The sequence below is a fragment of the Tamandua tetradactyla genome, chromosome 9, assembly GCF_023851605.1.
Source record: "Tamandua tetradactyla isolate mTamTet1 chromosome 9, mTamTet1.pri, whole genome shotgun sequence".
In the NCBI taxonomy this organism is placed as follows: domain Eukaryota; kingdom Metazoa; phylum Chordata; class Mammalia; order Pilosa; family Myrmecophagidae; genus Tamandua; species Tamandua tetradactyla.
Window position 1 is genome coordinate 89,220,921 of NC_135335.1, and position 18,708 is coordinate 89,239,628.

General features: G+C 36.9%; 1 protein-coding gene across 8 annotated transcripts in view; it reads right to left on the minus strand.

Moving 5' to 3' along the window:
- The window catches only part of FYB1 (FYN binding protein 1), a 170,519-nt gene that overhangs the window by 35,079 nt on the left and 116,732 nt on the right, over positions 1–18,708 (minus strand). For all 8 annotated transcript variants that reach the window (XM_077117036.1, XM_077117038.1, XM_077117045.1 and 5 more), the window contains 6 exons: positions 8,377–8,423; positions 5,862–5,881; positions 5,356–5,390; positions 4,300–4,420; positions 2,733–2,892; positions 2,114–2,255 (listed from right to left, as the gene is read on the minus strand). In XM_077117036.1, the coding sequence (XP_076973151.1) occupies positions 2,114–2,255; positions 2,733–2,892; positions 4,300–4,420; positions 5,356–5,390; positions 5,862–5,881; positions 8,377–8,423 (525 nt within the window). The remainder of the gene's footprint in view (positions 1–2,113; positions 2,256–2,732; positions 2,893–4,299; positions 4,421–5,355; positions 5,391–5,861; positions 5,882–8,376; positions 8,424–18,708) is intronic.

The window sequence follows — 18,708 nt, forward strand, 5'->3', positions numbered from 1 at the left end:
GCCTCCATTGAGAGATGGGGAGTGGGGGGAGGGTCAGTAGGAAACTCTTACTCGCCTCCTCCAGGTCAAAAGACCTCACATGTAACAGTTCATGTGGCTTTCCTGGGAATGGTCTTGAAATAAGCATCAGCTATGACTGTTACAATGCTGTAGCAACTCAGGGCTTGGATTTTCATTCTCCCTTGAGTATCGAAGCTCTCCTTCCTTGCTTGCTTCAATTCTTTTTTCCTTCACTCTTGCCTCCCTGAGATGACAGACTTAGTATCCCAGGGAAACTGGGCTAAGATAGTTAAGTATAACAGTCTAATATTATCTCCATTCTTTATTTAGCTTTTGTTGATAATATCTTTACCTTTTTATCATTTGTTGTTTTAAAAATGGCTATAAGCATTGTTGATGACTTTAGCTTGAAATTATGTATGGTGGTATATTGATTTAAAACAGTAGTAAATCATTAACTAGGGCAGTTTATTTTCTGTTTGAATATTTGTTTATTCATTTACTCATTCGATAAATATTTATGTCTGTTTCCTAAATACCACATACACCTGTTGAACAAAATCCCCATTATCTCTACCTTCACAGTTTATAATTTTGTGGGAAACATGCATCAAGAAAAACACACACACACACACAAATCCTACATAGACATATATAAACATGTGGTACTGCAAGAAGGAAAGCTTTAAGTTTGTAATAGGAAGGTCAGATTGAGATTCACAATTGATGAAGGTTTCTCAGTGAAAGCTACATGTAAACTGAGATCTGGAGGATCAGTTAGCTGGGTGGAGAGTGGTTGGTAAGGAGAGCATTTCAGAAGGAGGGGACAGCAAAGGGAAATGCTGACATAGCAGAAATTTAGTAAATGATGGCAGGGGGAGATAGGAGGTGAAGCTAGGGAGGTATTTAGGAGTATCAGGCTGAACCTAATTGGTCATGATTAAATAATTTGGTTTTAATCCTCAGTACAATGACGAACTTTAGAAAGCAGGAGAGTGATATGATCAGTTTAAATCAATGTGCCTCAAAGTATGTCTAAGGACCAGTGTTGGTCAACAAGCGATTTGCTACTGATCTGCCACAAAATAAGAACAGAAACTGAAAGCAAATATTTAGAAACTTTTATTCCAGAATTGACATGGTTGTGACATCTAAGCAAGGTGGACTTGTCTCAGGTTTAGGGTTTGGAGCAGTTTGGGCTCTGTCAGACTGGGTGTATTGAGCCACATAAGGGACAGGCTGAATATCTGAGAATCACTAAATCAGATGAACACGGCGTCTGTAGGGTAGAGATTAGATAGGGGACGTATCAAAGATTTCAGCCTGCCTGCAACCTTCCCCACCCTTAACTTTTTTGGATTGTGGCAGTAGATAAGGAGAAATGTTGGTAGATTTAAGGCAGAATGTATGACTTAGTTATGCATTTCCTCTGTTGGGGGGTGGTGTTGGTTGTGCAGGGACAGAGAGGGAGTGACATGGGAGTGCTAAGACAGGGACTGTTAGAGGAAGACAGACGTTTTGAGAGAGTACAAAGACCAGCAGTTCAACTTCTCAGTAAATTGTGAAAAGACTACTTTAGCCAAATCGTTTAAAGCCTATAAGTCTGAAATGAATGACAACTATGATGTTGGTTTAGATTTCAAAACAGGGAATTTTTGCTTTTGAAGAGCAAAGTGGAATCATACATAGTCCAAAGCATTTTTCTGCTATATTAAAAAAAATCATGTATTTAGACTAATAGACTTGGGAGCAAAGAAAACTGTATTTTATACTTCATAGATCATATTTTACTGAATCATATTTACTTCAGGCTTATACCTAAGTTCAAATCATATCACAATGATGTTTCAAAACAGCATATCGGAATGACAACACAGTTGATGAGCTCCAGTAAATGAAAAACAAATATTTCAAGTAGTATTTGATACACATAGCTAGAGGTAAAACAAAAGACTGTGGAGTTTCAAATGACCGTTCCCTACTCTGGGGTTATGGTCAATGGTAATTTCGTTTAATAAGAGATCAGTAGGAGGTATGGAAGTTTGCATTGCAGGATCTTAAAATACGTGATCTCTGGCAGGGAGACAGTTTCATGATTTGTTTTTACACATACCCACTAGCATCGTCCTGCTCTGCCACGTCGTCGTACACTTCTTGGTCTTCAACAGGTCTTGAGGAAACAACACCGAGAGAAGTTTTTTTCCGTTTCAAAGAGTCATAGTCAATTTGTACAGCCGTTGTTTTGATATAACCATCTACCAAAAGAGAAATGATTAATTCAGGCAAGTACGGTTTGGATTTGTTAGCGTTGTTAATAGACTATTAATTGCACGTCTGCTCTTTAAGACGATTTCTTTATTTACTTGCTTACAATTTGATTTATGCACCTCCCATGTAGATAGAGTTCACTGTCCTTCGCTAAAGTCTTACTGGCTACAGTTTGCGCTAAGCCTAGAGTCCAAAGTGATTCACACAAATCATTTTTTTTTAACAAAAAGTGAAGAGACTAATGTTCTTTGTTCTTCCTTGGAAAAATGCAAAAATTTATACTGTTCTCCATTACAAAGATAACACAGATGGGGTGAAGATGGAATCGTACTTATTTAAGATCTTCCTATCTTTGTCCACTCGAATATACTCCTAACTGGATGAACCGTTCTGGCAGAAGTTGCCGAATTTGATATCAGCTCCAAAAGAAAAGAATTTGAAGTCCTGGCAGAATTTGCACTCACATGAGCCTCTTGCAGTTCTGCCTAGCCATTTCCCTTCAGGGTTGTCTGTGATGCGGATTATTTCAATCTGCTCTCCTTGCTTGAAGCTCAGTTCATTCTTTCCTCCTTTAACATCACAGCAAGCTTTCGCTTGGTGGATGACTTGAACAGGGCCTGTTAGCTGCAAAGAGTAAGAAAATAATCAGACGGGTTTCTTTACTCTTCAGAAACTCTTTAAGGTATGCTGTTGTGAAAGATAAGATGTCCACATCTTGTCAACCTATCAATTTCCAACATTTTCAGATTTGAACTAGAAATGATGAGCAGAAGTCATTCTTGGCGAATGTTCTGGTTATTCGAAGGGTTAGAAAAAATGACTGGAGTCAAGCAGGAGCAGCAGAGAACTGGTACATGTGTATTAGGGGGTCCAGGAGAGAGCAGAGGTGCTCTGTCGATCTTGGAAACTTTTTGAGATACCTGCAGTTCTGCTAATGGAATATCCCTTATGTACTAGAACCTGCAGTAGATACAGTATCTTATGTGTATTATATTATTTAATTCACTAATGGTTTTTCTGGACAGGTATTTTTGATTCTCACTTCAAGGAATAAGAAACTGAGGCTCAGAGAATGAAATAATATGCCCAACCTCACACATATCCTATGTGCAGTTGGAATTTGACTCCAGGTCTGTCCAATTCACCATAAGTTTTTATGATTTTTCCTGAGAATGCTGTCGCACCTTTATTTTAATACAATAAGTGTGCTGGGAAGTTACATATCAATAGAATTTTTGTATTTTAACTCATATATTAAATGCCTCCAGGGAATTGAATATTTCAAGGAATCTGAAAGGAATCCTTTTAAAAGTGAAGGATAGTTTTGTAGTTCAGATTATCATCTTACGTATATCTGACATGCCAGTCCCAAACCAGAGGGGGTGGTGTCATTAAAGATGGCAGACCAAGACAGACTCACAAGTGAGAGTGTCGTGTTAGTAGTGGTATTAAAAGAGGTCCCTTGATTACCAGAGGTCAGGGAAGTCAGAGGTCAGAAATCCAGAGAGACAAGGAGGGGTAAGAAATAGCATGCATCAGAAGTCAGCATGTCCATAAGGCTTAAAACAAAGGCAAAAATGTAAGTCAGGTCCAGATGCTAGCAATCAAATATATGTCTTAATCAAATATATGTAAGTGGTCCCTCACACCACTGCAATACATCCCACAGGTATCCACGTGTGTGGTTCGAAGCTCATGTATAAGGCAAATATGACTGTGTAAGCTGGAGAACTGAGATGGGTCTGGGTAACTGATTGTTCATTCATTCAATCAACATACAATTTCCTGGGCACCCACTAATTATAAGCCACTATTTTTTTTTATTTGGATTGTACTGTATTATAGTTTTAGTGAACAGAGAAGGGAGCATATTGGGAAAGAAAAAAATACTCTTATGGAAGTGGTTGTTCTTTAGAAAACAATGATTAAGTAATTTCTCAACCATGTACTTTTTCAAGAATGGTGCTCCTTCTTTTGAGAAGAAATTATTAAAATCTCTATTCTTTTGCCAAGCAGCAAGCATGCTCTTACTTTAAATTTCTTCTTTATTTCTTGCTCTTTCTTTTCTTTCTCCTTCTGTTCCTTTTTCTCCAACTCTAATCTCTTCTTTTCCTCCTTTTCCCTTTTTTTCTCTTGTTCTTTGGATGCTTCTCTATGAAAAAGTTTTGTTAAGTTGTTTCAGCATTTACAGGTACAGGTACACCGGAAACAGTATCCAAAGAGGTTTCTACTCACAACAGAACAGGGCTTTGAAGTATGGGTGAGGTCAAAGGCTAGATACCTGGATTTAGATGTCAGAATTCCTGGATATGAGATTGTTCTTAAAACCAGCGAAAGCACACAGCTGAGGCTACTTTACAATGGCTCCACTGACTCTTACAGCTTGTGCCAGCAAGTGGAAGACACTGTTTACAAAGGCCCTGTTCTTTCTGCATGAATAGACAGTCTCGCTGCCTCCTCCCCCTCCTCCTTCTCTCTGTCTCTCTGTCTCTCCCTCTTTCTCCCCAACAAAGACGTGCACATGTGCACATGCAGACTTTGGCTCAGAAACTTTTGGTCAGAACTGGTTGATCGAGAAACTGGGTAGAGAAAATTAAGCTATCTGAGATCAACATAAGATAATATAAGAATAAAAACATTTCTGCTTTCACTAACTTTCCAAAACATTTCTTGGCCCTGGGTTACCTAGAAACCCATGCTAGAGCTATTTTTTACCATTCCCTTACTTTAGCAGGCTGGAACTTTGGCATCTGGTGTCTTGTTAAATTATTTCTCATAGCACTGCCTAGGTGAGGAGGGTGTAACACAGGCAAATTCATTCATTTGCTCCAAAACACACAAAGAGCAAGTTCTGCCTCTGCCTTGCTTTATCTAAGAGGCTATAAGTGCCTAGACTCTCCGTAGATTCCTTTAATAAGTAAAGACTCTTCCATCCTTTGCCCTGAAATTTAGATTACCACTACCTCCAAGTCATTTGAACAAATATGGCTTTTTTCCACCTCTACTACTGTTTCCTCAGCCTCTCTCATACAAAACATTATATTCATCTCAGGAAGAAAATATAATGGTAAAAAATGTAACTCATACATGTCTTCATATGTTTCTCCTTCACTGTCTTGTTCCTGTCAAGATAAATGTTGATATCATTAATTTGTTAAATTAATTTATTAAATTTAAATAATCCATTCAAAGAGGTAACATGTGCAATTTACATCGATCAACTACTTAAGTAAAACAAGGATAAATTTAAGCGTATGTGAGTTTGGCTTGTTTACAATTTGTTTTCCTCTTCAGAGATGGGCTGGAAAAACAAGCACAAAAGGATTTCATTTTCTTTCCTGCTATATAATTCAGATGTGTAGCCAGACTTATGTTTATGTTTAGCATTACATTACTTTGTGTCAGTGCAATGATTGGTTTCTAATGTCTCAAGCTTTTTAGATGTAATAGGATGATTACAAATGGAAAAGTGTCATCATTACTATAAGAATCTTCATTTGTTTGACATGCCAACAGAAAGTGAATCACAATAATTGTTAAATATTCTAGTTACAACGTTGTAATATGAGAGGAAAATGAAAAAAAAAACTGACCTCATCTAGTTTTCTAGCTCCTAAAGGATTAAAAAAAGAGAGAAAATACAATTTCAATATACTGTAATTAAATGCATTAATTCAGGATTATTGGATGTAACGTGGCATTATTCAAAACAGTTCTGAACCTTACAGACATTATGCTTCATCAAAATTATAGAAATATAAGTGAAAACACAGGCTTTAGAGTCCTACAATGACTTTTTTGATACTCTTAAATTAATTATAAAACCTTTCCATTGGCTTCATTGTCATGGAAAAATCAGCAAATAATTATGATACCCTCAATTTCCTTTTTGGAAAGCATATACATTTGGTTCTACAGGCTTGTGTGGAATAAAGTATTAGTAGCAAATCATAACTAGTTCACACTTTTTTACCTGTCTGGTCCTCCACATTTGATTTCACGCATTAAACTAATCAAAGTAATGAGTTTTTCTAAAAAAAAAAGGGATGATTGACTGCTCAAGAGTTTACTGTATTATTAACTAATTTCTAGCTTTTAAGGTAATAAGACAATCATGGCAACAACCAAGTCAATAATCTGAGCCCTCAACCTTGGGGTTTGTTCATATGAAACTTACCCCCACAAAGGATAGACTAAACTTACTTAAAGTTAGTTCTGAAAGTCAACCCCAGAGAACTCTTTTGTTGCTCAGATGTGGCCTCTCTCTCTCTCAGCCAACATGGCAAGCAAACTCACCATCCTCCCCCTCTCTACGTGGGGCATGACTCCCAGGGATGTAAACCTCCCTGGCAACGTGGGACAGAAATCCTAGAATGGCCTGGAAATCAGCATCAGGGGATTGAGAAAATCTTGACTGAAAGGGGGAAGAGAGAAATGAGACAAAATAAAGTTTCAGTGGCTGAGAGATTTCAAACAGAGTCGAGAAGTTATCCTGGAGGTTATTCACACTCATTTTATAGATATCCCCTTTTTAATTTAAGGTGTATTAGAGAAGCTAGAGGAAAGTGCCTGAAACTGTAGAGCCATGTTCCAGTAGCCATGTTTCTTGAAGATGAATGTATAATGATACAGCTTTTGCAATGTGACTATGTGAGTGTGAAAATGAAACAAACAAAAGATAATAAGACAATCTAAAGCAATAGTACTAAATATGGTGTGGTGTTGGTACAAGATGGACAAATAGGCAAGTAAAGCAGAGAGCTTAGAGACAGATACACATAATTACATGCATATACACACCATATACATACAAATATATATCTGCACATACATATACTACCCTATGAAGGTGGGATTATGAATGAATGAGAAAAAGATGATGCTTCAGCAAACAGTAATGGGAAAACTGGCTCTATGCACGACACCTACTAACTCCTTTAAACTGCACTACAAAGGTATCAAAGACCTAAAATATAAGAGAACATTTTTGTTTTCTAGTGATAGGAAGTTTTCTTAGCCACAACTTAAAAATCGTTGATTATAAGACAAAAATTAATTAATTTGATTATGTCAAAATTTATTTCTCTTCAATGAAGAATAGACAGTATGGTCTAGAGTAACAGACAGAGGATAAAATGGGAGAAAATACTTGTATTATCTGAAATTGACAAGGGATTAATATCTAAAGTGTATAAGGAAAATTTATTTATTACGTCCTGCAAGCCAACCATAAAAAGATACCAACCCCAAGACAAAAATCGTCAAAAGCTATGAACAGGCAGTTTACAAAAGAGGATAACCCAAAGGCTAATAAGGAAGTGAAGAGATGCTCAAGTGAAATAGTAAGCAGAGCTCTGAAAATTAAGATGAGGTATTTTATATGTATCAAAGTTTAAAAAAACAATGGAAAGCTAAATAATGCCATTAGCTGGTGAAAGGTAGGCATCTTGGAACCTTCATGCACTATTGATGGAACTATAGGCAGATACAGCTATCCTGAAGAGCTTTCTAGTTTTACTCAGTCAAAATAAGCATATCATGGTTTATAAGCAGATACTTTAGATGTATATCTTAGAGAAAGTCTCTCAGAGATCCACATAGCGATATGTACAAGAAGGTGCATTGCAGTGTTATCTGTGGTAGACTTGAGTAGGAGGCAAGTGAAATGCAGATGTATACCATGGAGTATTGTACAGCAGTTAAAAGTAACAAATTTAACGTAGCCATAGAGACATGGCAGGACAAAAAAAACCCACACATTATGCTGAGTTAAAAATAAACACAGAGTGACTTATAACTCACTTCTTATGTAAATTAGAATATATGCACACAAAAAATAGTAAGCAAAGATTGTACAAATAAATAAATATGCATTAAATATATTAGAATGTCTATATTAGGGGTGTATGTGAAAGGAAGTGGGTCTTGGGGATAAAATGGAATAAATAAGTAAGTAAATAAGTAAAAAAGAGAGTGGTCTTGCATAGTCTAATGCTGATAAATGACTCATTATTATCATTGGTCCATGAATTTAGGAGAATGATTAACTCCCAATCTTTTGTACTTGAGGTAATACATAAATAAATAAAACATCTTTTTCATCCTTACCATCAGAACTCATGCCATCATTTTGATTTTCTTCATTTACAGGGTGTCTGAAAACAAGAAAGAAGAAAAGGTGAAAATGGAACAAATAGAGGCTTGTATAATTAAAAACAAAAAGGATCATTTTGATTTCTTTTCTCTTTAATATTTGTCCTGGTTTAAAATTTCATAAGTCATTAGATTAGGCTTTTAGCCTTATATCTATACTGGTACTGTTGCAAAAATTGGAGAATTGGAGAGCTTGGGCATAGCACGATCCATTCAAAGTGGAAACATACAATTAATCTATTGCTTCAGGGAAATAATATGTTTTCTGTTAAAACTGTACTAAATCAGTTCTGGGATTCTGAAGGCATTTGATTGTTCTATGGTGTATATACCAAAGAGAATTAGTTCCAATCCTTGACTCTTTCCTCTTCAGATGTTTTCCAGTTGGCTTCATTTCCAGCACTTTGTGACTTGGACTCCAGGGTACTTCTTTCCAATTGTGTCACTCCAACTGCCTGTAAACAGCATTACCAATATCTGGACTCCAAAAATCCCTAATGATTGAAGTAACCTTTGATTTTTCTTTTCCTATTTTTAGGTTGATTGAAATAGCTGGAGAAAGTTGCCAACTTTACTGACTCTGGACACTGTAAAGTCTTGCTATTCATTCTCAACGTTATTCTCAACAATATTCAGTCTATTTCATTACATTTTTTTTCTCAGTTACCCAACTCTTGCATCATCCTTCTCAGTGGCTTTTCAAAAGCTTCACCATTTCCCTCAAATCTCTTATCTCTCTCCTTCTCTCTCTAATCAGATGAACCTTGTTTCTTAGTTCATTGAAAAAACAGCAGTTATCAGGTGTGAATGCTCTTAACAAAAGACACCATCTTAACCCAGAAAATTAACTGTAGTTATTCTTCAAGTATCCCTTTTGTTCCCTAAATCATCATCATCATATTTATATTATTTTTCTACTTCCTTCACTCCTGAATCTCTCATTTTCTCTGCTTTCCCCTCTCAGCCAGAGTCACTCTTACCTATAAAAAATGAATACTCCCTTCTCTTTATTCCTCTGACTCCTCCACACTACTACAAGATAATCCTTTTTCCCTGCCAAACTAGAAAAATGTCTATACTCACTGACCTTACCTCCTCGCTTCCCACTCATCTCATCACTAACCACTGTCTGGCTTATCTTTCCATGACTTCATTGAAAGCACTCATAATTCTGAATTACCAAATCCTCTGGATACCTCTCAGCCTATGCTTTGTGGCCTTGGACAGCCTTGACCATTTTGTCCTTTCCAAGTCTCCTTTGTTTCCATGAGAGCTTTCTCCTAGCTTACTTCTTGTCTCTCTGGCCACTATCTCACAATTTCCCTTGTGGGTTTAATTTTCCTCTTACTGCTCCTTTAAATAATAATCCTCTTTTGTGTTCTCATGTTGGGTTTCTTCTTCTCCTCCTCCTCCTCTAGTCTCTGTCTCTTCTTCTAAATGTCCCACAGCCAGTTTCATATCAACATTTCAGAAACAGAAGTTGTTCCTTTTCATCCCAGCTTAAACCTGTTCTCCCTGTCAGGTTTCTTAATTTGGTGAATGGCACCAAAATCCACATACCTGCCTCAGCCTCAAATCATCCTTTATTTCTCACCTTTCTTCAGCCCCATATCAAAGTAATCATCAAGTTCTGACAGACCTCCATACCTGATGTCTCCTATAAACCACCTCCCCTGTCATCTCTCCCCTCTTTCCTCCTAGACATGAGAACAGGGCTTCGTCATCTCTAGATGACGTACTGCGTCATCTCTAGAAGAGTACTGTGAACTTTTGCAGTAGCTGTCTTGCCAGCTTCTTTCTAGTTATGAGAATTGCTTCCTTTTCTTCCCCATCTTTGCAGTCCCTTCTCCACTCTGCTGCCGAAGTAATCTTCCTAATGCAAGAGCATGATTATGTCACTCTCAAGTTCAATACTCAAATCACAAAGAATTAAGAAAGAGTGTTACTTGAAACAGAGGATACTGGTTGTTAAACGAACCCTGTTTGAAGAGTGTAGGCTGGATGTGCCTCGTTATCACTGAGACCATGATAAAAGCTCAGAGGGACACTTGTGGTTCAGGAAGAACTGCCCTGTATATATGTGGCTCAGTCACCCCCTGAGACGGTAACCATATGTTGTCATCAACTGTTCATCTATCTTGCTTTTTTTCAAACTCACTTTGTAAAATTGAGACTTAAAAAATCGAACATATGGGTCTTTATTTAGTTAAGTATAAAGATCCAGCTAATCAATATTTTTGATTGGCCATAACTAGACATTTATTTCCTTCCTGAGTCTTTTTAGTTCTTGGAAGATTCAGAAAATTAAATATAGAAATGATGAAGTCAAGCCCATGGTATAACAATTTGATCAATAAGCTTCATTATTATTAGGATAATATGTTATTCAATATCTTAAGCATTTGTGCTTTTTAAGAGATTTGTCATATTAGAGTTTGATATTTTACATTAATACACAAAGACTATTTTCTTTGCAATGTATACTGGAATATTTAAGGATGAAATTACAGGTTGTTTGGTCTTCGTGTCAAAATAATATGAGAAGAGGGAGGAGAGTGGGGGTATAAATGAAACACAATTGCCCATGAGCTTATACTTGTTGAAGCTGGTGAAGGGGACATGGGAGCTCATTATACTATTCTCCCTGCCTTTTATAGGTTTGAAATTTTCTATAATAAATACACTTTTTAAAAACTATGGAAAAGTCTATTGCAAATGCTTTTGGGATATCTAGGAGAACTGGATACGGAATCATTTAATAGATTGTAAAAATCATCTAAATTCTTGGGGAGATTTTGCTTAGTGGAGTCATTACGTATGTCCAGTCAGGTATTTCAAATACTTAAAAATAAAATTCAGTGGGTGTTGCGATGGTAGCTCAGCAGGCAAAATTCCTGCCTGCCATGTGGGAGACCTGGGTTTGATTCCTGGTGCCTGCCCATGCCAAAAAAAAAAAATTCAGTATAACAAATGTGTGCATGTAATATAAAACACTTAAGGGAATTTAATCACTGAAATTTATAGACAGAACTGTTGATATGAAAGAATTTAATTTAAATAACTTAATTTTTCCAATCGTTAATCACAGATCACCCCCCCCAGGAAAAGTTTATTCTTATTTCAATAAGAATAAATATTTAAATTTATTACTAGATGTTTGCTACCTAAAGCACTGGAATGAATAACAAATACTTCCCATATGAAGGGTAACTGCATAGCACATTCACGTGGGTGTGCCTCAGGTTTATGCAAAGTATTTATTACTTGCTGATAGTGTGTGCACGCATTTATCTAGAGATCTAATAATATAGCATATAAATAACTGTTAGTATATATAGGTCTGTATTCACCATGTGTGTAGCATTAAAGATAGCCAATAAATATTAGTGATAAAAATAAAAATGATAGTGAAGAGTAAAAGTGGAAAAATGGGGAAGAAAAATAGGTGCAAATGTCACGATAAACCTTTATCAAGCTGTCACCAATTGCTCAAAAAAAAAAAAAAAAAATTCCAGGCATTGCGAAAAGCCCCATAAAGAGATTAAGAGCCAAACAATGCAGCTAGTCACAGAAAACTGAACAGAAGGAATGGTAAAGGAGAAGAAAAGGAAGCTTATCAGTTGTTATAATAAGTCTATTCAGCAAGCCCTTTCACCATAGTTCTCTTTGTTTATATGCTGTACCATGCAGAATTAAATAGAAAGTGAATTTAATTTAATATTATGACTGCCATTTCTAGAAAGCTATTAGAGCTCTATTTTCTGATTTCTAAAGATATAAAGCTGTTGACCTTTATACTTAATTTGCTATTCAAGATTTAGCTTTTAATTAGCAGAGGTTGTATGTGTTTGTATGTGAGTGTGTGAGTGTTTTAAGAAGGAAGGGGAATTCTAAGTGACATAAAACTTTATTCTATACCTGTTCTTATTGGCTGAGCATGAAATCATGTGTTTTTTTTCTATGGAACATATCTTCCTGCATTTAGCCCATCTGGAATTGTGAAACTATGACTTGTGTAAGCCATTGCTTTCCAAATGGAGTTAAGTAAGATGATCTGTGTGATGGTTAAGTTCATATGTCAACTTGGCCAACTTATAGTGTCCAGTTGTTTGGTCAAGCAAGTAGTGGCCTAATTGTTACTATGAGGATATTTCATGGATTTAAGTCATCAGTAAGTTGATTGCATCTATGGTGGATTACATCTACAATCAACTGAGAAGACAGCCTTCAACAAGGAGAGAAATCTCATCCAATCAGTTGAAGGCCTTAAAAGGGAAAACTGTTGATTTCAGCAATCAGATGGATTTCAGCCAGCCAGCTTCTCCTGGGGAATTTATCAAAAGGCTTCATTGGATTCCTAGCTTGCTGCCTGCCCTACAGAATTTAGATTTGTCCATTCCAAATTCAAGTGACTCATTTCCTATAATAAATCTTATAATAGTTACATAATACACACACACACACACACACACACACACACACACACATGCATATATAAATCTCTTGTCAGTTCTCCTTCTCTGGAGACCCCAGACTAACACAACCTGGCATGGACTACTCATATGGCAAGTGTTAACTTTCAGATACTGTTAAGTATTTCTAAATGACAAAAAGCTATGAAGAAAAATTCTCACTTCTCCTCTGTTTTTACTGCTCTCCACAATATTAAACTATGAAGAACCTTACAGTATGAACCTTTTATCCTTTCCTTTTCTAATCTAGTCACTTCCCTTTAGTTATTTCTTTTCACTTCACTTCACCTGTCTCATTACTATTAATAAGCTTGCTATTTCTTTCGTGTACCAAAATATTCAACCACTGGATCCATTTTACAGAAAAAATTATATTGTTGAAGTTATAATTAACTTCAAAAATGTGTTACACTGAAGACTTCTATTTGAATGTTAATAAGGTTAAACACATTCTTATGACCCATTTCAGTTTCTCTCTAAATGCATGAGTGAAATAGCAGAAAATGAAACTGACTTCTGGCCACTAGGTGGGGAAACAATACAATATAAAATACAATGTATCTTGGGCCTCAATCACTTTATTTTCAAAATTATTTATTGTTTATTACTGAGTCTCACCAATCCCCTTGTCTCCAATCTTGTACACTCTCAGATATCCTTACCTGATTGACATAATTACAAGTCACTTCTGGGAACAGCCTTATAAGTAGGCAGAGCAGGTTGCGAGTGATAAAAACCACTGTATCTCCCGAAATTCCTTCGTTGATCTCAATTAAAGATTCATTCCTTTGCCTTAAGCAATACAGAGACTGTATCCTATGGAGAACTATAAACCTCATCAGTCAGTTATTCCCTTGGAAAGCCAATCCCTTACCTGAGCACTAGATCCCAGGTATTCAAGTACTAGGTTCTAGGAATTCTCCCATTTCTCCACCATTATCAATTTTCCCTCTTAACTGGATTGTTCCTGTTAGCATACAAACATGCTATTATTCCTTCCATATTAAAAAAAATTTATCTTGACTCCACTTCTCTATGAGTTCCTGCCCCATTTCTTTGTTTCTGTTTTCTCCTTAGAAGAGTTGTCCATGTTTAATCTTTCCAATTCCTCTTCTTCCTGGGGCTCTTAAACCTATTCCAATAGGCTTTCATTCCCACCACTCTGGAAACATTTCATCCAAACTGACTTCACAGTCCTCAGTTACTTGACCTTCAGGAGCATCTGACATGGTGAATTACTGCCTCCTTCTTCATAACATTTTCTTTACTTGGCATCTGGGGCACCATACTCTTGGTTTTTCCAATTTGTTATTCCATAATAATGTCCTATGCTAATTCTTCTTCTCCTGGATCTAGTAAAGTTGGGGGCCCCAGGGCTTGGTTCTTTTCTCCTCTGTGTACACTCACTTCCTTGGCCATCTCAACCAATTCTATGGCTTTAAATGTGGAATATATATCCATGACTCTCAAATTTGTATTTTTCACCTAGAGTGTTCCCCAAACTCTCGATTACTTCCTCAACATTTCCATTTGGGTTGTGTAAGCAAACTTAATATCCCTGTGGTAGTTAGATTCAGTTCTCAACTTGGCCAGGTGAAGGCACCTAGTTCTGTTGTTGTGGACATGAGCCAATGGTACGTGAACTCATCTGTTGCTGATTTACATCTGCAGTCGGCTAGGAGGCATGCCTGTTGCAATGAATGACGTTTGGCTTAACAGACTTGTGCTTAAATGAGAGAGCGCAATGTAGCACAGCCCATGCAGCTCAGCATAACTCATCTCAGCACTCGCAGCTCAGCCCAGGCCTTTGGAGATGCAGAAAGAAATCACCCCCAGGGAAAGTTGTTGGAACCCAGAGGCCTGGAGAGAAGGCCAGCAGAGAACATCCTGTGCCTTCCCATGTAAGAAAGAACCTCAGTGGAAAGTTAGCTGCCTTTCCTCTGAAGAACTAACAAAATAAATCCCCTTTTATTAAAAGCCAATCCATCTCTGGTGTGTTGCATTCCAGCAGCTAGCAAACTAGAACAATCCGTATGACCTCCTGATCTTTCCCACCCTCAAAAGTTACTTACCCTCAGCCTCCTCCATTTCAGTTGATGGCAACATCATCCTTGCAGTTGTTCAGGCCCAAAAGCCTGGAGCCAGCTTTGATCTGCTTGTTCTTTCATATCCCAAATCCAAAATCCTGTTGTCTGTGACTTCAGTATATATCCAGAATCCAAACACTCCTCACCATTTCCACTTCTACCATCCCACTTAGAGCCACTTCCATACTCTGCCTGCATTGCTGCAATATCTGTCTAATTGGTTTCCCTGCCTTCATCTTTGCCATGCTCTGAAGAAAACCAAGAGTTGTGAAGATGAAAGCCTGTCTCTTCTCAACACAGCTGTTAAGGTGACCTTATACAACATAAGATAACGTACGGATCTGCTTAAACCCCTTCAGTGGTTCCCATTTCACTCAGGGTAAGAGCCACCATCTTTATCACGACCCAGAGTGCCCTATACAAGCTGTTTCTTCTCCTACTGCTCCATTCATTGTTCACTCTTCTCCAGCCCCAGTTACCTCTTTCCTAGTCCTTAAACAGACCAAGCCTTTTCAATACTTGCTGTTCTCTCTGCCTGGAACCGTCATCCTTCAGACATCTGCAAGCATAACTGCCTCACATCTTTCTAGTCTTTGCTCAAATATCACTTTCTATAAAGTGATCACCCTTCCATCTAAAGTTACCATCACCTCTCCCTTTAAAGTTGCAACACACTGTCCCCTGCTCTGTTCTCACATGCCCTTAACCTTGCTCTCTTTTCTCCTATAGCCTTAATATTTCATAACATGCTATATCATTTGCCTACTTCATATTTATATTGTCTTTATTTCTTACCCCCTGCCTTATGATGATAAGGATCTTTTTTTTCTTTCAATAAACATTTGCTATTCCCTGACTCCTGTTATAATGGCTGGTACCTACAGGTTGGCAGGGTGCAGGGTTGGAGGTGGGGAATGGCAATTAATGCTTAATTGGTACAGAGTTTCTGTTTAGGGTGATGGAAAAGTTTTAGTAATGATAGTATAACATCATGCATCATATATTTGAATGTGCTGAAAGGGGGAAATATTAGGTAGCTTATATGTTATCAGAATAAAAATTTAAAAAAAAACCAGCAAACAAACAAACAAACAAAACAATGCAGAACTGTGCAACAAAAAGAATGAACCTTAATGTAAACTAGGGACTATTGTTATTATGTAACTATAATAGTATTGTTTCATCAATTGTAGAAGATACCACATTAATGCACAATGTTAATGATATAGAAAATTCCATGTGTAGAGGGGGATATATGGGAACTCTGTAGTTTCTGCGTTATTTTTCTGTAAGTCCACAACTGCTCTAATACAATTTTTTAAAAGTATTTATTGAATGCATGAATGTAAAAAAAAAGGGTATTAGATCTTGACAAGAATTGGAGAAGGAAGGAACATTTAGGAGGGCAGAGGGGGGATCTCTGTGTGTATATTGAGGAGTGGTGGAGAGAAGAGAAGCACCTGTATTTTTTACAGTTCTACCTAAATACCACCCTGTAAATTTATCTTTCCTGAGAAATGTAACTTTTGAGCCTGAATATCAAGACCCATTTTACTTTCATTTCCTCTATGCCTCTTATTCAGCTTCCTTTATTTAGAGGACATTTTCTAAACTAGGTATTTTTTTCATTTTGGAATTTACTTAAGATCTCCAATGGGAGTTTGAAAGTCTTTCACTATACATGACATTTTCACTGCAAAAAAATGGACTTATTTCACTTTCGAAAAAATCAAGCTAGTCCTTTAGCTTTCATTCCTTCCAGTCCCTCCATTTAACAATTGACATTGATGTACTTCATCAATGTATATCTAGGTGATATAACATCCACGACTCTTATTTACACCATTTTTCTTTTAAAAATATACATTTTATGGAGTTGGCAACTCTTAGGTGAACCAGACTTTTAAATTAGGAGTCCTTAACAAGATCGAGGTAGGGATGAGGTGACGATTATTATTATTGGTGAATTTTGAAAACAATATCACAAGTAAGAGTTTTGAGACTGGCTGGTTGTCAGGCCCTTTGCAATTTTGCCTTCTTTGTAAGAATTCCCTGCAAAACTGGGAAAAGGGCAAGCATTTTATCAAGTAATAGAGTCGGTTATAGGACTGTTTTTGAGATCTTTCATTCATCCAATTTTTTTTCCCCATCTTGTCATAATGGATTCTAGGGAGTAGGTTTGCAGAAAAGAGTTAACATAGCAGGTCTGAGGCTGATCTCTTTAAAAGAACTTGCTTGCAAACTTCATCCTTGGCTGGGATCTGGGAACTCAGCTCCTAAAAATGTCCCTCTATGGCTTTCAGAAGTTACCAAATTGATATGGGTGTTTTACTGTGCCTAGTTTGTTTTCATAAATGATATGATTTGTGGTATAGTCTGCTTTCTTTCTAGAAGTGTGGAATTTGGGGAGTTGCTAGAAAGAGAGTGCCTATGTGACCAGTCCCCAATGAAAATTGGGTTCTGGTTCTCTAATGGGTTTCCCTGAGAGGAGACTATATCCAAGTTGCATTTGTGCAGCAGGAGGAAGGAGCACTCTTGGGGTGTTTGTCTCCTCACAGGGCGTGGAGAGAGAGAGAGCACTGGTAGTCTGTGCACCAATTTCTCCAGACTCTGATTGTAACATTTTTCCTTAAGATCTGGCTAAATATCTTTACTGTGCCATTGTAATAAATCTCAGCCATGAATACAGCTCGATGCTGAATCCTATGAGTCTTTCTAGTGAATCATCAAACTTGTTGGTGTTTAATCAAACATGTAGGATCTCTGACAAAGTAGGAAGAGTGCCTGAGACTCCTCCTTTCCATCATTTCTTCTTCCAAACAGTTACCAGCATACACATCTTGAAAATTTTCAGGAGTTCATGCTCAAGCCATTTATTAAACTTCTTTGCTAGGATTCTACTCGATATAGAAGTCTTACAGAAGACAGTAGCTGGAATATGGTCACATAAAATTTAAAGAAGTAAGATGAAAGCCTAATGGGTTCAATTTATGTGACTAGAAAAAGAAGAGAATAAGAAAAAAGGATTTAATACCAGTGAAAGGAAAATAATTGTGCAGGTCAGGTATCTATTCGGGCATGTATTAATTAATTAGTTTTTTTAATTAAACTAACATTTTATCTGGGCAGATGGCTAGCATGCTTATTTGATAGCAGGATATCATGGGATATTAGAGTCTTAACAGTAAGACCCACAAACTCAAATGCTTGGAAGGGTGTGCAGTCAAAAGGAATGCACAAAGCAGACTATTTATTAAAATAATAACCACTAAACTTCCCTTATTTCTTCCAGTTACTACCTTTAAACCTACATGAATGCAAATTAAAATGAAACATACTGTTGACTATCCATGATAAGTATTATATATCGCAATCATCAAGCATTTAAAGGAAATGAGCAGTCAGGTATGTTTATTAATAATTTCTATTACAGAGATTATGGGTACTTAGTATTTACTCAAAAGAATGTCACTCTAGGAAGTGAAGGAAAAACAAACTGTAGCTAAATACATTGGAATGGACATTATTTAATTGTGGTAAAGGAGAACCATGTAAATCAAGTTTCTGAAAGAGAAGACCTTGTTAATCTTGACATAACGATCTATGCCCGGCCATTGTCTGAATGTTTAATTTTAAACCACATTTCAACCTGTATGATCTTTCACTTTCTTTTTTCTCAACCAGCTATTCTGGTAAATCCTGAATAAAGAGCCCACGTGTAGCAACAC